The sequence below is a fragment of the Sceloporus undulatus genome, chromosome 10, assembly GCF_019175285.1.
Source record: "Sceloporus undulatus isolate JIND9_A2432 ecotype Alabama chromosome 10, SceUnd_v1.1, whole genome shotgun sequence".
NCBI classification, from domain to species: Eukaryota; Metazoa; Chordata; class Lepidosauria; order Squamata; family Phrynosomatidae; genus Sceloporus; species Sceloporus undulatus.
In genome coordinates, this window is record NC_056531.1 from 13,533,915 (window position 1) to 13,549,008 (window position 15,094).

Below are 15,094 nucleotides of genomic sequence, written 5' to 3' on the forward strand. Positions count from 1 at the left end.
TTGCTGTGGAAAGAAGCTTGAATGGGGGGTGTCTAATCTATTCAGTGGTCATCAGCCAGATAGAAATCAGAGACAGTCAAGAGTCAGTTCAAGCCACATGTGTGAGAGAAGATTTTATTAAACATAATGGTGCTGAATGGATCTGGATGGTATGTTACAGCAGAGAAAAGTTCATCTTTATGTTCTATCTTCCATGGGAGCCTCCAGTCCACAGTGAGCCCCCCTAAAGGCCTCAAACGTTCCCTGCCAGGTGGCACATCTCAGGCTATTAAACATTTATCCAACTGTTCTGGAAAGTTAGACTATAGAAGCAACGCACTCAGAGTAAAATCCCACAGATACTCCTTGCTCAGAAAAGGAGAGGGAGAAAGAGTCCAGTGAAACTGGGAACCCATCTTCTCTCTGGTCTGCTGAAGAGTTCAGCAGCCTCGATGCTGTGCTCTGCCTGTTCTGTATACAGTGATAGAAGCTTTTCCAGCCCCTAGCAGCTGTGATGGTGTCTCCGAACAGCGTCTATGCTTGTGCCAATTTCTCCTGCAGGTGCAGTCTGCAAAATAAGTGTGTGCAAATGTGCGGCAAGCTTTCAAAGGAGACCATGGTATTTTTCTTGGCAATTTGAAGTAGTAGAGTTAGAAGGGAGGAGAGAGCTGGGACCAACTGGGAGGAGAGGAGCTGGGACCAAAGGTGCTAGCCACTCCTTGCAGCGGTAAGGAAAGGGAGCCTCCTAATTCATTGCATAGTGTTTCCCATAGCTACAGCCTCCTGACTCCCCACCACAACTGCCCAGCTCTCCCCGCCCTTCTAACTCTGCTACTTCAAATTGCCAAGAAAAATTCCATGGTCTCCTTTGAAAGCTTGCTGCACATTTGCACACACTTATTTTGCAGACTATCTTGTTGCCCAGTGCGTTAAATGTGTGTGTGTATGTAGTGTATGGCATAATAGCAGCAGCAGAGTCTCTGCAAAGTAAGTTTCTGCAAATGTGTACCATTTTATGCTGATTGCTGAATTAAATTTTCTTTAGCCCAAGACTGGTGGGGGAAGCAGGGAACCGGTTCCAAAAATCCTAGACTTTGTGATGCTGCAGGACGGATTTCAATAAGGATAGGTCCTCCAACACAGAGGTCATGCTGAGAGAGTTGCCTTCATGGTCCATAAAGTTGGAAGGGCCACCTAGTCCAACCCCTCTGTCATGCAGGAAGACACAAGTAAAGCACTCTGGAAAGGGGCCTTCCAACTGCTGTTTGAAGATGTTGATCATATGGCCTCTCAGTCTTAGGGCCTACAAGCTAACGCTGAGGTGTTCCTCACAGAGCTTGGTTTTCCAGACCTTTGATAGTCTTGGACAATTGGCAAGACATCCGTTATCTGGGGCATGGGCTTAATGAAAAGGTTTCCTAACTGTCTGATCACCCAGGCACTTCTTCTTTGGGAGCACATTTTTTTGCCCCAAATAAATTTACTTTTAGCTTGCATAAAACACAGCCCTACAGGCTTTTGTCACTGTTCTAAGCAATTTTACTCTGAGCACCTGCTGCATCAGGCTGCATCTGCACTGCAGAAATAATCCTATTTGACTCATTTTCATGGCCATGGCTCAATACTGTGGAATTCTGGGAAGTGCAGTTTGTTGCAGCACCAGAGCTCCTCCATAGCTGGGCAGGTTCAAGAAAGGGGCTGCCTTCAATCTCTCATACTCTGGTCCCTGGAACTGAGCTCTGAAATGGAGGGGGGCCCAGGGCAGCTCTGTCAATATTGCCAAGATACCTTACAGTACTTTCCTTGTTTGAATTTATCAGGAAAGCCCAGGCCCGGAAGGTGGGGCTTTCAATTGCCCATTTTTTCAAGAACTCCTCACTCGGCCCTTTACCCATTCACCACCATGGCTTGAAACCCTTTTGAAATAAAAAAAGCCCCTTTAAAAGCAAGTCTCCAAAGCCCTGAGGCTATCTTTTGAACAGGATGTATTCCTCCCCAGCCTACCCCCCCCCCATGCATTTTTAACAGAATAGAAGGTACCTTTATATACTGGCAGACTCCAGTAGCACACTCTCCCAGTTTTGCAGGGACAGTCTCCTTTAATCCTCTACCGTTCCACTTTCTCGGCCGCTTTTAAAATGTCCTGGTTTTTCTCTCTTCTTCCCATCATCCCCAGTCTATTTCAGTTGCTACAAACCAAGTTTGCAGAGTCTGTACTTGGCAGAAGACAAAAGGAGAGGGCATAGTTTTGCCCATCGTAAACTCCGTAGAGGGTTTCTCTGCTTTAAATAGTTTTGGATGTGCTTCCTCCTAAACTTTTGCCTTCTTGTCGCCTAGCCACATCCTTTATTTGCTGCAGTTTTCAGCTGGGAAATGTTGGAGGGTATGCGGTTGTACTTGGCCCAGTCTGTTTGGTTACCTAAAAGGCCAGAAAGTATCACTGACCCAGTCCCCACTGAGCAAACGCAATGTTGATCTACAACTTTTGTAACTCCTGTGCACACTGGAAGGAAATGGAAAGCTGAGTTGGGTCCCTTGATTTCTCCTGTTGACCTGCTAGAGATTAGCTTTAGTGGAGCAGGATTTTTGAACTAAGCACTTAGGTATAATCTTTTGAACCCAGAGAGAAATCCTGTTGTACTCAAAGCTGGTGGGATGTGTTGGTCACCTTTTCTTAGGTTAATGTACTGTACTTTAAAAAGTTTCTACAAGATTGATTGAACTTTGTTAAACATTTAAGAAAAAAAGGCCCACAAGTTCTGTAAAAGAGCCACTAAAAAGGAAAATACAGAAATTGTATAACAAATTTGGCTTGATGTCTCCATTTATTGTGTTCAGCATTTTGATGTCAGAACTGGTATCTGCTAAAATCTGCGCATCTCATACTGAATGGAACCAACATGCTGTTCTCATGTGGCATCATAGAAAAAGTAACGCTGGCCTGCAGAAAGTGAAACAGTTCAAAAAATAATCCTTTATAACACAATTCCACCCCTCAGCTTGTCTGACTTTGGCGGCCAAGCTGGGTCAGGCCTGGTTTGTACTTGGAGGGGAGACAACCAGGTAATACCAGAAATCCCCAAGTAAGGTAGGAGACAAAGCTTGTACCCAGTGGCATTGAAACCCAAGCAAAATGCATTGCCCACTGCTAGGAGACATCAACTTCATCCAACAAAATGGTCAAGTTTTGCCATTTCAGACTGTTTTATTTATTTGCTACATTTGTATCTGTCACATTGTCCAAGGAACTTGGGCACAGTCTCCATTTTAATCCTCACAACAACCCTGTGAGGTAGGCTGGGCTGGGCACTAGTGACCGGTCCAGGGTCATCCAGTGACCTTCATGACTTGAGTTAGGGATTTGTGCCTCCAAGTCCCAGCCCCATAACCAATGACACCATCCTAGCTCTCAGAGGCTTGGGCAGTGTGCGTACCACATTTCACTTTTCTCTTGTGGTTGTACCAGTACAAGTTAACTTAACCCTATCCATTAAGACTCACTCATTCGCACGCCCCAGAAAACTGATCCACATGATCCAGCCCTGATGCACGCAAGGCATAGAACGGTGCTGATTCCTTCTGCGAACACTGCAGCCTTGCTCTTTTACATGGGAAGCCATCCCACCACCTGTCCAACTGCGTGACAGCAAGAGAGTGTCTTTCATTGAGAAATTGAAAGCCCAGCATTCCTCAGGGAAAAGACCCCCAAACTACCGTGAGAGATTGGATACGTCAGCTTGCAAAAGGGGAAGGAGCGTTTCAAAGTTGGATTGCCTCCTTTTCTGACTGAGTGGACCTTGCATCCAAAAGGGGATTACTTTATGGTCACCTCCTCAGCCCCATGTGAGAGAAAAGGGACAGAGGGTAAAAGGCACGCAGCCACTTCTATTTTTACATTCCATGGTAGTTGAGATCAGTGCAAAAGCAGGAACTGAGAGGTTATAAGACGCACACTGCATCCTTTCTAGTCCAGCCTCAAACAGGACTCCATCTGCTGTATTTTAACCTGTTGTACGCCGCTTTGATTGCCTGGCAAAAAGCGGGATAGAAATAAAAATTTTATTTATTTTATTATTATCTCCCTCTTCAGAGGTCTGTTTGGCTGCCTTGGCTAATAGTTGCCAGTATACTTCCCTCATCCTTTCGAAAAGCCATTTTCTTTATAGTTTTCTAACACACTGACAACTTCCACAGATCAATTCTGCCTTTTCTCTTTCTCATCCATCCTGAACGGATTACAGTATTTGTTTTATTGGGTGACTCTCCCCCCCCCTCCAAACAACTCACTTGCAAATGAAAGAGAAACGTTACCCAATGAGGAGGAATCTCTTTGAGCATATTCTCTCTCAAGTTGAAACAACTGCCACCCATCTTCATGTATTTCAGAATCGAGTGGGGCTTCTTGGCAGGGCCAATGGTCATCCCATGGTAGCCTGAAGACCACCTCCAAAAACCCTGAGCATCCCCCTTCATTGACAGCTTTCTGAGAACACTAACCAATGTGAAAAAGAAACTTTGGCCTCATACAGACTGCCAAAATAAAGCTGCTTTGGGACACTTTGGTGGTATGCTGTTTAAATGTTGCATGCATCCTAAAAGTCTGGAAGCTGCACCAAAGCTGTGCTTGAGTCTTTAGGACTGGATCGTGGCTTTGGTGTGGCTTCCGGACTCTTAGGACGCATGCAACATTTAAACAGCATACTTCTAAAGTGTCCAGAAGCAGCTTTATTTTGGCCTGTCTGTATGGGGCCTTAGATAACTGCAGCCTTGCAACACTGTCCATTCTAGTTACTAGAGCCCTGAATCCCAAAATCTGCATGGGTGATCCCTTTATTGGGCCAGCCAGAAAGGGTGGCAATAGTAATAATAATAATAATAATAATAATAATAATAATAATAATAATAATAATACATTAACATAAGTTTTTGAAGCTTACTGCCTTCTTCCTCAGGCAAAGATGGTACAGAAATCATGCAGGGGATTCTTGATATCCCAGGTTGCAGGTCCGTACCCTCTTAGCAATACTGCAGAGGAGACACCTCTTAAAAAAAAAAAAAAAAGACAGAGGGAATAAAACCAATAGAAGTTTCACTTCTCTATTGTGGCCACAAGTCAAAAAGTTGCTTCCTTTGAGATGTGGTCCTTACAAGCCCACAGTTCCTCTTCTGCGGTTCAAAAAGGAGGGCAAGAGGGAAGCATAAAGAAAGCAAATCTGTCAAGATTCTCTACCCTGAAGGGGCTGCAACTGGCAAGCTCAGCTGTTACCTTGTGCTGTCCAAATATTACAAAATCCACCAACCCATCTGGGGAGGCTGCATAAGGAAAGCCTGTGCCCTCTTGCCCATAGCCCAGCCTTCTGCTTTCTCTGCCCCCAACAGTCAACAATGCCCCACACAACTGGAGGCCCCTACCAAGTCTCCTGCAGCCCTTGCCTTGCCTTTCCCAGTGCTCTGGAAAGTATTGATCCGCTATGCTTCTTTGCTGTGCCCAGAAAAAGCCTGCCTTCCCTGGCTGCTTCTCAGCTGGGTTCATGCCTGGCTACTACAAAAGGCGAGGGAGCCAACCAATGGAACAAGCTCCGTTCAAAGGCCAAGCGAGAGCAAGTCAGAAGCCGAGTGATTTCTTGTGTGTAGCGGTTCTTGGAAGACATCAAAAGCTAAGACTCCAGTCTACAGGCCCATTCCCAAAAAATTTAAAAGAGCCAATCTTCTTCTCTCCTATTTTATCCCCAGAACCCCCCTGTGAAGTAGAGCAGAGAAAGAGAGTGACTCCTAAGGTGAGCTTTCTGGTTAACTGCAGATTTGAAACTTGGCCTCCACCATGTCTGATGTTCTAACCATTGCGCCACACAGCAGCTCCCCATTACTAAGAACAAAACAGCACCATTAATTTCCCAATGAAGTAGGCTATGGGAGAGCTGCGCAGCCCGTCGTGTGCCCTTGGGGCAAACTGCTCCTTCTCAGACTCAATTTCTCTCCTGTAAAACGGGAACAATAAGTATGAGTCTACCTCGCAAGAGTAAAGGTACTTGACAGCAAATGGTAAATAGGGATGATGGTGGGATACAAGATAAGATGAAGTTTTGGAGAAGAGAAGTGCAGAGCTTTTTCAAACTATGCAGTTTTCACAAGAATTCACACAATAAAATTTTTTTGCAGCGAATGTGTTCCAACTGTAACTCCTTGTAAAGCTACAGAGTAGGAGCAATACGTGCACTTTCCTTTGGAGGCCTGGAACACAGCTAAAACATAGCTCAGTCTGAGTGGATGTCCCCCCAAGATCAGGGGCAAGGGGCTTCACAAGTGACTGACTATTAAGGCCATTTACAACTGTAGTGTAGATATACTTTGAAACCCCACAAAACTAGCTCTGTTCAAAAGGTGACACTGAATGGAAGCTGCCGGGAAGAATGTCTCCAGTTGTGCCTCTCTGGGCCTGCCAGCTGTGCTTGTTGTACCATGGACCATTTCAGACAAAAGTAAGCAACTGTGACAAGCAATTTTCCATTTTGATCCTGCCACCATTTCAGAACCAGGATGGGGGGGGGGGGGGCAAGTGTTGCTGCTTTCCTTCAAAACTCTGGCAATCAGGACAAGCCGAATTGATTGAGTTGGGGAGATCTTAGTTCCCCCATCAAACATAGTACATGTGTGGGATTTTTTCCCTCCTAACAGGCAGAAAATGCTACAGAGTACCTGAGTGCTGACCTTGTGGGATTTGGGGGATTGCCAGAAACCAGCAGGCAGCTTCTTCCACTGTGAATCTGTTGCCAGCACAAGAAAAGAACCTACTAAACAAATATCAGTGCAGCCAGCAGTGGCTGCACTGGCACGAGGAACGATGCATTGGCACCCAGCTCAGGGTTTTGTTTTGGTTTTGGTCTCTACTGGATAGTGCTGGTTGTGATTGTTTTTAAAGACAGGTCCATTTTCTTTTTAACAAGCTGAAGGCCCATCGTTATAATTTAAAAGGTGGCATTTTCCAGGGGAAAAAAGAAGGCATTTCTCATTGAGGAAGTGTTCAGCTAAAGATAACTAAGACCTAAGAGAGACTGGCTTGATTCTTCAAGTCAACAGGAAGGTATGAGCTGGCACCCGTGGTGGTTTTTCCCAAGAACTGACCAGGAGGCTGGTATGATGTGCGTTGCTCCTGGAAAGTGGGAAGCCAGAGTTTCCAGCCATTGAGGTTTAGTCACAGCAGCTGGGCTCACGCTCAGCCTGGCTCTGGCCTGGCTCAGTGCTTCCAAGGGCACTTCCCCAACCAAAGTGTCAGCTCAAAGACTGCTGTCCTTTTGCCCCTCCAGCCACTCTCTTCGCAGTTCAAGTATCTCCCTGCCATACCAGTTATGGAGTTTGGAAAAACAGGTTGTGCTTGGATACACTGGGCCATCCAAACCAGGGCCTTCAGTGCCACAAGAATTGCCTGAGAGTGCCCGTCTCCGAGGGGGCAAAGGGGGAGGTTTGAGCCCGCCATCATAGCTGTTCTCCCCACAAGTCCCTATGCTCCAGGGTTCTGTTGGGGGGTATCCTGCTGGAAGACTGGCTGGGCCTTCGGAATTATTCCAGAGCGCACAGCCATTTTCTTTCACCGGCACACAAAGCGGGACCGTCGGCTTCTCTTGGGCCAAGTCTTGCCCTAAGGCCAACAGGTCTAAATTTGGCACTGTTTTGTTTTTCCGGTAAAGGGGCACCCTCCTCTGGACCCGGTGGTAGCCGGAGAGATTCCTCTGCATCTCTTCCAGCTGCTTCTCCAGTTCTCTCACCACGAGACGCAGGTAGCTGAAGCTGGCCCGCGACAGTGACTTGACCCAGGCCTCCATGGCGGCCTGGCTCTCAGCCGCCAGGATATAGGTGCGGGACTTGGCGCAGTCAAACTTGATGGCAAAGGCAAATTCCTCAGTGGACTCACACAGCTCCACCGTACAGCCCTCCAGGATGATGACCCCCACCGGCTCCCGACTCTCCCGGTCTTCGAAATAGAAAAGCATATTCCCCTTCAGCACAAACCAGCGACGGTGGTAGGCCGTGTTCCGCTCCCCCTTCTTGTAGAGGAAGCCAGCATTGTCAGTGGGGGAGTCGCATGTGGCATAGAAGGCCAAGCTCCTCTCGTTCAGCTTCATGTTTACTGAAACTTCAAAATTAAAACAGAGAGAGAGAGAGAGAGAAAGAGAGAGAGAGAGATGTGAGTTCCCAAAGCCATCACAAATGAGAAACCAAACCAATAGAGAAGGAACACATCTAGGAATCTTGGTCAGAAGATGACTGCCATGCTGATCTCTCTCATAGGGCACCAAAATGGCTGCCCCTGCTGTACACTGCCTTCTACACCAGCTGGGAAGTGTCTAGTTTCCTAAGTCAACCTCAGAAAAGTTATCCCCTGGCTTTGCTTCCAGAACATTTGCCTCCCTGGATTCTTCACAACCCATTTATTACCAAATCGTATGGCAAATAGTTCCAGAGCTCAGGTGAGCTTTCAAGAGCAAAGGAAGAACAGGACTGGCATGACATCCCAGCTCTCTGCCCAAATTCAACAGAGTGCAACTAAAAGATCTTCAGGTAAGTGTGGTCTGCTCAACAGCTTAGATCTAAAGGCAAGCTTCCCCAGCCCTCCTCTGACACGTTGGAGTGCAAGTCCCATCACCCCAGTCAACATGGTCAATGCTAGCTTGGTTCAGCATTAGATCCAAGATAGCGTGCTACTGAAGTCAGTAACTCCTCCAATAGCAAGAGTTCAGAGATGCAAAACTGGCAAAAAGTCCCCCCATTTCTCCCTGCCCTCCCCCACAGTAATTTGGGGGGGGGGCATTGAAATATATGAAATATTTATTTTCCTATCAAACATAAACAAACGTAACTGTTTTAGCAACAGAAAATCTGTTGCAACATAGCATGCAGTAAGGTCTGAAATTGTACTTTATTGCTGTTGTGTACCTTCAAGTCATTTTTGACCCATGGTGACCCTAAGGGGTTTTCTTGGCAAGTTTCTTCTTGTGAACATGGCCAGCACCCAAATATGTGCAAAAATGTATCTTGGATGTGAGTGCTGTACATATGTAGGTATGTCTACATACCCAGAAAATGTCATTCTCTACTTCTGTAGACTGTCTTACATACACATTTTTTACTGGCATTTTGCGTCAGTAAAAAGCTTTCTGCTCCTTCAAAAGAAAAAGATTTCATTAGAGTTAACCTTCCCTCATGATGCCAATCCCCATCCGTACTGGGAAAACTGAAAATTTGTTCTTTAAGGGGGGGAACCCAAACCATAGGCCTTCGCTTGTCTAGGAGGAGTAACAAAACAGAATAGAGAAGAAACCTAAAACGGAGTACCACTTCCGCCTTGGGGTTCACACTGTATAGCCTGACATTATGCAGCACCTTCCATATTGTTGCTGTCAGCCCATGTTTTTATATATTAGACTAGCCAGGTTTTCTCTTCTTCTTTCGTATTGGGTCCAGAAGGAAAGATGAGAAGGTGGCAGCCACAGCAAGAACCTCCTGCCATCTCTTCTGTTTGGATTTTCAAAGTTGGCAGCAAAGTTTAATTTGGCTACCAAGCCCTTGCTGTTTTGACACACTAAGGCGTGGGAGGGTGAGGAAAACCTGCCAGTTAAAAACTAGGCCATTGGGAAGAGCGTGGGCTCAGAGCAGGAGGACTGGCGGAAATCCACCGCAGAGTAAATAGATACTTGTGGCCAGCCAGAAGCTTTTGCCCCGTATGTGTTAGACAACAACTTCCATCAGTCCCAGTAAGCCAGTAGGATGATGGGAGCTATAATCTTAGGAAAGCCTTCAGTGAACAATCATAATTCAGAGCTGCAGATCTCCACGCTGTGGAATCCCCAACAAGCCCTCAAAGGGGATGCAAACTGAAAAACTATGGCCTGTTACAGACAGCCAAAATAAAGCTGCTTCGAGTCACAGTGGAGGTATGGTGTTTCAATGATGCATGCGTCCTAAGAGTCCAGAAGTCGCACCAAAGCCACACTCCAGCCCTAAGGACTGGAGCGCAGCTTTGGCACAGCTTCCAAAGTGACCTGAAGCACCTTTATTTTGGCCTGTCTGTATGGGCTCTTAGGCTCCTTGAACCCAGCACCCAAAGCATTTCCATAAACCAAGGCACAGATGACCATGGCACCTCCAGCCCAGTGCAGGCTGGCCTTGCAAGTCCCACAAGGTTATGTGCGAGTACATTACTTAGGTTCTACAATATGTGCAAACACATAGACTGCTATTCCTGGCTCTGGTTGGGTTTTTTAAGTCTACAAAGCTCTTCTAGGCCTTGAAACTTTGGCAAGGGAATGTGGCTTCATCCAAAAACAAGACACCCCTCCAAAAAAACAAAACAAAACCCTAACAATATCCAAACCTGGTAGCGTCAAAGAAATGCCAGTGCTGCCCCCCTGCCGCTTCCATTTTGTCCACCAAGCAACCCCTCCTGCCCACTGACGGCTTCAAGGAAAATCTCTCTTGCTAGTGACTCCTGTTCACAGGATCGTAAAAAGGAAGCAAAGAAAAAACTTTGCAAACCTTTTCACTTCCTCTCATCTAACCTTAGCAGCTTTGCAAACATTCTTTTTTCCAAGGAACCCCCCCCCCCCCCAAAAAAAAAAAGGATTTGGCCACTCAGGATTTGGCTACTCTGGGCAAACAACTCCTCCAGCCTTTCTTAGGTTGAGTAATTCTCCCCCGGCCGTCTCTTTCAGGGACCAGTTCCTCAAGGCTTGTCAAAAAGTCTGTTTACCCATCCCATTGTTTTTGGGAGGCAGGCACTGTTTCATGATCCTTGGAGACAAAGTTATGTCTTCGAGGCACGCAGCGAGGACACAGCAGAAGGCTGACACTTTGGCCCCTAGAGAATCACAAGGAGGACAGGACCCTTGAACACACAGGCAACGAAAGCCTGGGATAGAAATAAGAAAACAAGGGGGTCCAAGGCTTATAGTTGCGGGCCAGCCTTTACGCCTGCAGGACTAACCTGGCTGTTTTCCTGGAATCCTAAATCCTAAAACCAGTGCTGGGTGCAAAAGATAGGGAATTAGAATGAGGAATCTGGAACCAAGGAATTGGTTCTGAGCACATTTTGCAGTCCTTCCACCCCATCCCTTGCCCTCTGCTGGGTAGCCTAGCTACTTTATTAAAACAATTGTCTTTTAAATATATATTTGAGTCATGTCCCACCTTCCTCAATATGAGACCCCAGGCGGCTGACAACAAAGGTTAAAACAGAACACAGCAAAAACTATTTGTCATACAAAAGTTTTTTTAAAAAGCCATGATAGAAGCAGTTGTGTTAAAACCCCTAATTTAAAGCAGTCTAGATTCACCTCTCTGGCCTTACTTACATCATGCATTCTCAGGTCAGTGTGCAATAAGATCAGCTTAAGCAATATACAAATGTAAACAGTAAGAAATGATTTCAAGGAGCTGAAAGCATCTGAAACCACTTGCTAGGTTAATGCTGAGGGCCCTTGGTATCTGCTGGGGTTTGGTTTCAGGACCCCCGGAGGATGCCAAAATCCATGGAGGTCCAAGGCCCTTTAGGTACACCGATGTCAGCAGCTCCCTTAGCATGCCCAGAACAACCAGAGGGATGCATTTATTTATTTCCCTGTGTTTCTCCCAAACATTCTGTTCCCAGAATGACCCTATTTACTACCAGGAGTGCTAAGAAAGACTGCGAGAGCCCAGAAGCCTCTGCAGCAAAGAACAGATTCTTGGAAGGTAGGGACTTTGAAGGAGGGAGCTGTTGCTTTTGAGAATTTGCCACTGAATGGGCCTTTTAGCTCGGGGGGGGGGGGGGGGGAGGAGACTTTTAGGGACTGAAATTCCCAGAATCCCCCAGCCAGGATGGCCACGCTTCCCCACACTTTGGTGTCAGCCCATTCCAACGGGTTGCAGATTTGGTCCCTCCAGAAAGAACAGTAACCTGTTACTCAGGCTGCATCCACACTGGAGAAATAATCTGGTTTGGCACTGCTTTAGCTGCCCTGGCTCAAGGCTATGGAATTCTGGGAGTTGGAGTTTGTTGTGGGGCCAGCGAAAGCCCTCTCTCTCCTCTGATGCTTTAGTCTTGGGCATTTGATCCTAAGGTAGTCTGCCCCTCTTTTACATGGGAGCTCTGTTTTGCGATTTGATAGTCCTCTCCCCCAGCTTTGGTCATGGAAGCCATCTAAGACCATACTCTTAGCACTTTGTTTCATCTACTCAACAGTCCATATAGTTCATGTCCTGGTGACTTCCCGACTAGACTACTGCAATGCCCTCAATGTGGGGCTGCCCTTGACGATAGCTCAGAAACTGCAGCTCATGCGCGAGGTCAGCTTGCGGACTGAAACACTGAGCAGAAATCATGGAATGGTTGGTCTTCAAGGAAACACACTGGTTGGCAATACGCCTCTGGTAAGGTGCTGGTACTGTAATAACATTGAAAGGCTTGGGTTAGGCCCTGGATATTTGAAAGAGCATCTCTTCTCTATCTATGCCTGGCCAAGCATTGAAATCCATGGGAGGGAGCCTCCTCTCTGTCCCACCAAGGGAGGCCAGGCATCCTGGGAGGATAGGGCTGAAGGGTCCCATTGGGCAATGCCCTCCTCTGCCCCATTGGTGCCACTGAACATTTTCAAACCGTGGATGCTTGAATCCGTGAATAAGAAATCCATGGATAAGAAATCCGTGTCTAAGAAGGGCCGACTGTATTTTTAACTGCTTAAATGAGTTGGCCCTCTGCATCTGTGGCGCTGACTTGGGCGGCTTGGATTCTTTGCGTTTTGGATCCATTCCTTAAGTCCTCTCTAGGAATCTCTTGGTCTTCCAGCACCACTAGGCCAAAGCAGCTGACCATAGAGTTTGCTGGAGGACCTAGAAGTTCCTAGAGAGAACCCTTCTCTTTTCATGTTTTGTATTGTTTTCCAATGGGTTTTCTACTTGTTCGCCGCCTGGAGTCCCTGTATTGGGTGAAGCGGCGGGATATAAGAAAATAATTAATAATAATTAATTAATTAATTAATTACTCACTCAGTTGGTCAATTGCTTCTCACCAAATCATGTGGCAGGGAATTCCATAGGCTATTGATATAGATGTAGATATATAGGGGTTCAAGGCAAGCAAGGACACTCCCTTTCCTCTGCCCTCAGTCTGTTGGTGGCCTGGGCTGCATCCACACGAGGGAAATAATCCGGTTTGAGAGCGCTTGGGCTGCTCTGGGTCCAGGCTGTGGCCTTCTGGGAATGAGTTTGTGGTGGCCCCAGAGCGCTCTGGGGCCACCACAAACTCCAATTCCCAGAATGCCACAGCCTGGACCCAGAGCAGCCCAAGCGCTCTCAAACCGGATTATCCCTAGTGCGGACGGAGAGGGCGGGAAAGAAACGGGGATCAAGGTGGAACCGCAGAATTCTTTTGGGGAAAAGTCCCCCTCCTTCTCCTTCTCGTCCCCTGAGCATGTGCAGAGTGCCCCTTCCCTTCTGATCGGGCGATCTCACCTCTTCAGCGTCCTTGGGCCTCTCCCGCCGATGGCCCGCTTCAGCAGCAGCAGCAGCAGCTCCCTTTGTCCGCTGGGGCTCCAGGGCCGGATGGGCTCCGCCCCCTTCTCCTCTGGCTCCGCCCTCCTCCCTTCCAAGAGGCAAAGAGGCTGGCCTCCTTCAGAGCGCTCCTTCCTTCCGGTTCCATTGGACGCTCCCTCTGGGCAGAGTGGCTTCAGCAGCCAGAGCAGGAGCCAAAGCACAGGCTCCAAAGCCATCGCAGAGGGACTCTTGGCAGCCCTAGGCCATGTGCGGGCGTGCATGATGTGCTCGAGGGGATTTCGCCCCCTTCTTTCTGATAGAGCGTCTTGCCTGGCTGGTTTGCAAGGCCCTCCCTGACAGGAGCTACTGAAAGCAGTGACAGGGCTTGCCCATAGGGAATCATAGGAGAATGCTTTTCCATAGGGAACCATTGGGGAGTACTGGCCCATAGGGAATTATATTTCCCCAAAGGGAATCATTGGGAAATACTTACATTTAATTATTTCTGTGGGTTTTTTTTTCGGGCTCTGTGGCCATGTTTATTCCTGACATTTTGCCAGCATCTGTGGCTGACATCTTCAGAGAATGCTGGCACAGAAGAGAGTGGAGTATATATACTGTTGGTTGAGAAGAGGTGGTTTCCATGTTGATCTGGGTCTTGGTCTGTGGTTGAATGGCAAGGCCTCAGGGGGTCTCTTTATAAGGAATGCTCCATTGTCTGCTGGGAACCCCCCCCCCCCACCCCTGCGTGCTTTTCATTTGCATTTGCTGGGTCTTGATTTTGGTGTTTTTCAGGACTGGGAGCCAAACTTGGTTTACTTTCAGGGTTTCTTCTTTCTTGTTGAAGTTGTCCTGGCGTTTGTGGATTTCAATGGCTTCCCTGTGCATCCTGACCTGATAGTTTTGGCATGGTCTGGAATTTCAGTGTCTTCAAACAGCATTTTATGCCCAGGATGGTTTATAACATGTTCTGCTACTGCTGGTTTTTCTGGCTGACCCACTCTGCAGTGTCTCCCATGTTCCTCGATTCAACACTGCCATCAACTTCATAAACACTGAATACTTGCCCAGTGTTTTCCCTATGGGCAAGTATTGCCCTCATCCACAGGGTTGCCATGGGTCAAGAGCAACTCGAGGGATGGCATTACCTACGCTCCCCCCCCCCCCCGCCCCATGCCAGCTTGAATATAGCTGCCCTCCCCATAGTAGCTGGGGGAAGCTGGGTGGGGTGGGTTTTTCCCACCCCTGTATTATTGTGAGTGGTCTTCTTTGTAAATACCAAGCCCTACACTAGGAAATACTGTCTGTGGGGTCGCAGTGCCCCCTGCTGACCATATCTATCATTGTCTGGGGAAAACAGAGGCGCAGGTTGAGTAGTCTTCATCCAAAATGCTTGAGATCAGCAGTGTCTTCAATTTTTGTTCAGATTCTGGCAGATTTGCGTATACTTCATGAGAGATCTTGGCGATAGGACCCAAGTCTAAACATGCTGCTCATTTATGTTTCGGGTACACCTTGTACACAGACCCTGAGGGTAATTTTATACGTATTTTTAAATGATGTTGTGCATGGAACAAAGTTTGTGTACAGTGAACCATGAGGCAGCAAAGGG

General features: G+C 47.3%; 1 protein-coding gene across 3 annotated transcripts; it reads right to left on the reverse strand.

Moving 5' to 3' along the window:
* Positions 1 to 4,609: 4,609 nt before the first annotated feature.
* On the reverse strand, positions 4,610 to 13,557 carry PHETA1 (PH domain containing endocytic trafficking adaptor 1). 3 transcript variants are annotated; one of them, XM_042441714.1, is made up of 3 exons: positions 13,462 to 13,544; positions 9,051 to 12,395; positions 4,610 to 8,110 (listed from the first exon to the last, which is right to left on the reverse strand). In XM_042441714.1, the coding sequence occupies exon 3, from the start codon at positions 8,097 to 8,099 to the stop codon at positions 7,254 to 7,256; it is 846 nt and encodes a 281-aa protein (XP_042297648.1). In that variant the 5' UTR covers positions 8,100 to 8,110; positions 9,051 to 12,395; positions 13,462 to 13,544; the 3' UTR covers positions 4,610 to 7,253. The 3 variants fall into 3 exon arrangements, with proteins under 3 accessions (XP_042297648.1, XP_042297646.1, XP_042297647.1); XM_042441712.1 differs by lacking the exon at positions 9,051 to 12,395 and having other exon boundaries at positions 13,462 to 13,557; XM_042441713.1 differs by lacking the exons at positions 9,051 to 12,395; positions 13,462 to 13,544 and adding an exon at positions 12,997 to 13,138.
* Between the last annotated feature and the right edge of the window lie 1,537 nt (positions 13,558 to 15,094).

Coding starts and splice junctions, on each gene's coding strand:
- PHETA1 (XM_042441712.1), bottom strand. CDS start 8,099: ATGAAGCTGAACGAGAGGAGCTTGGCCTTCTATGCCACATGCGACTCC.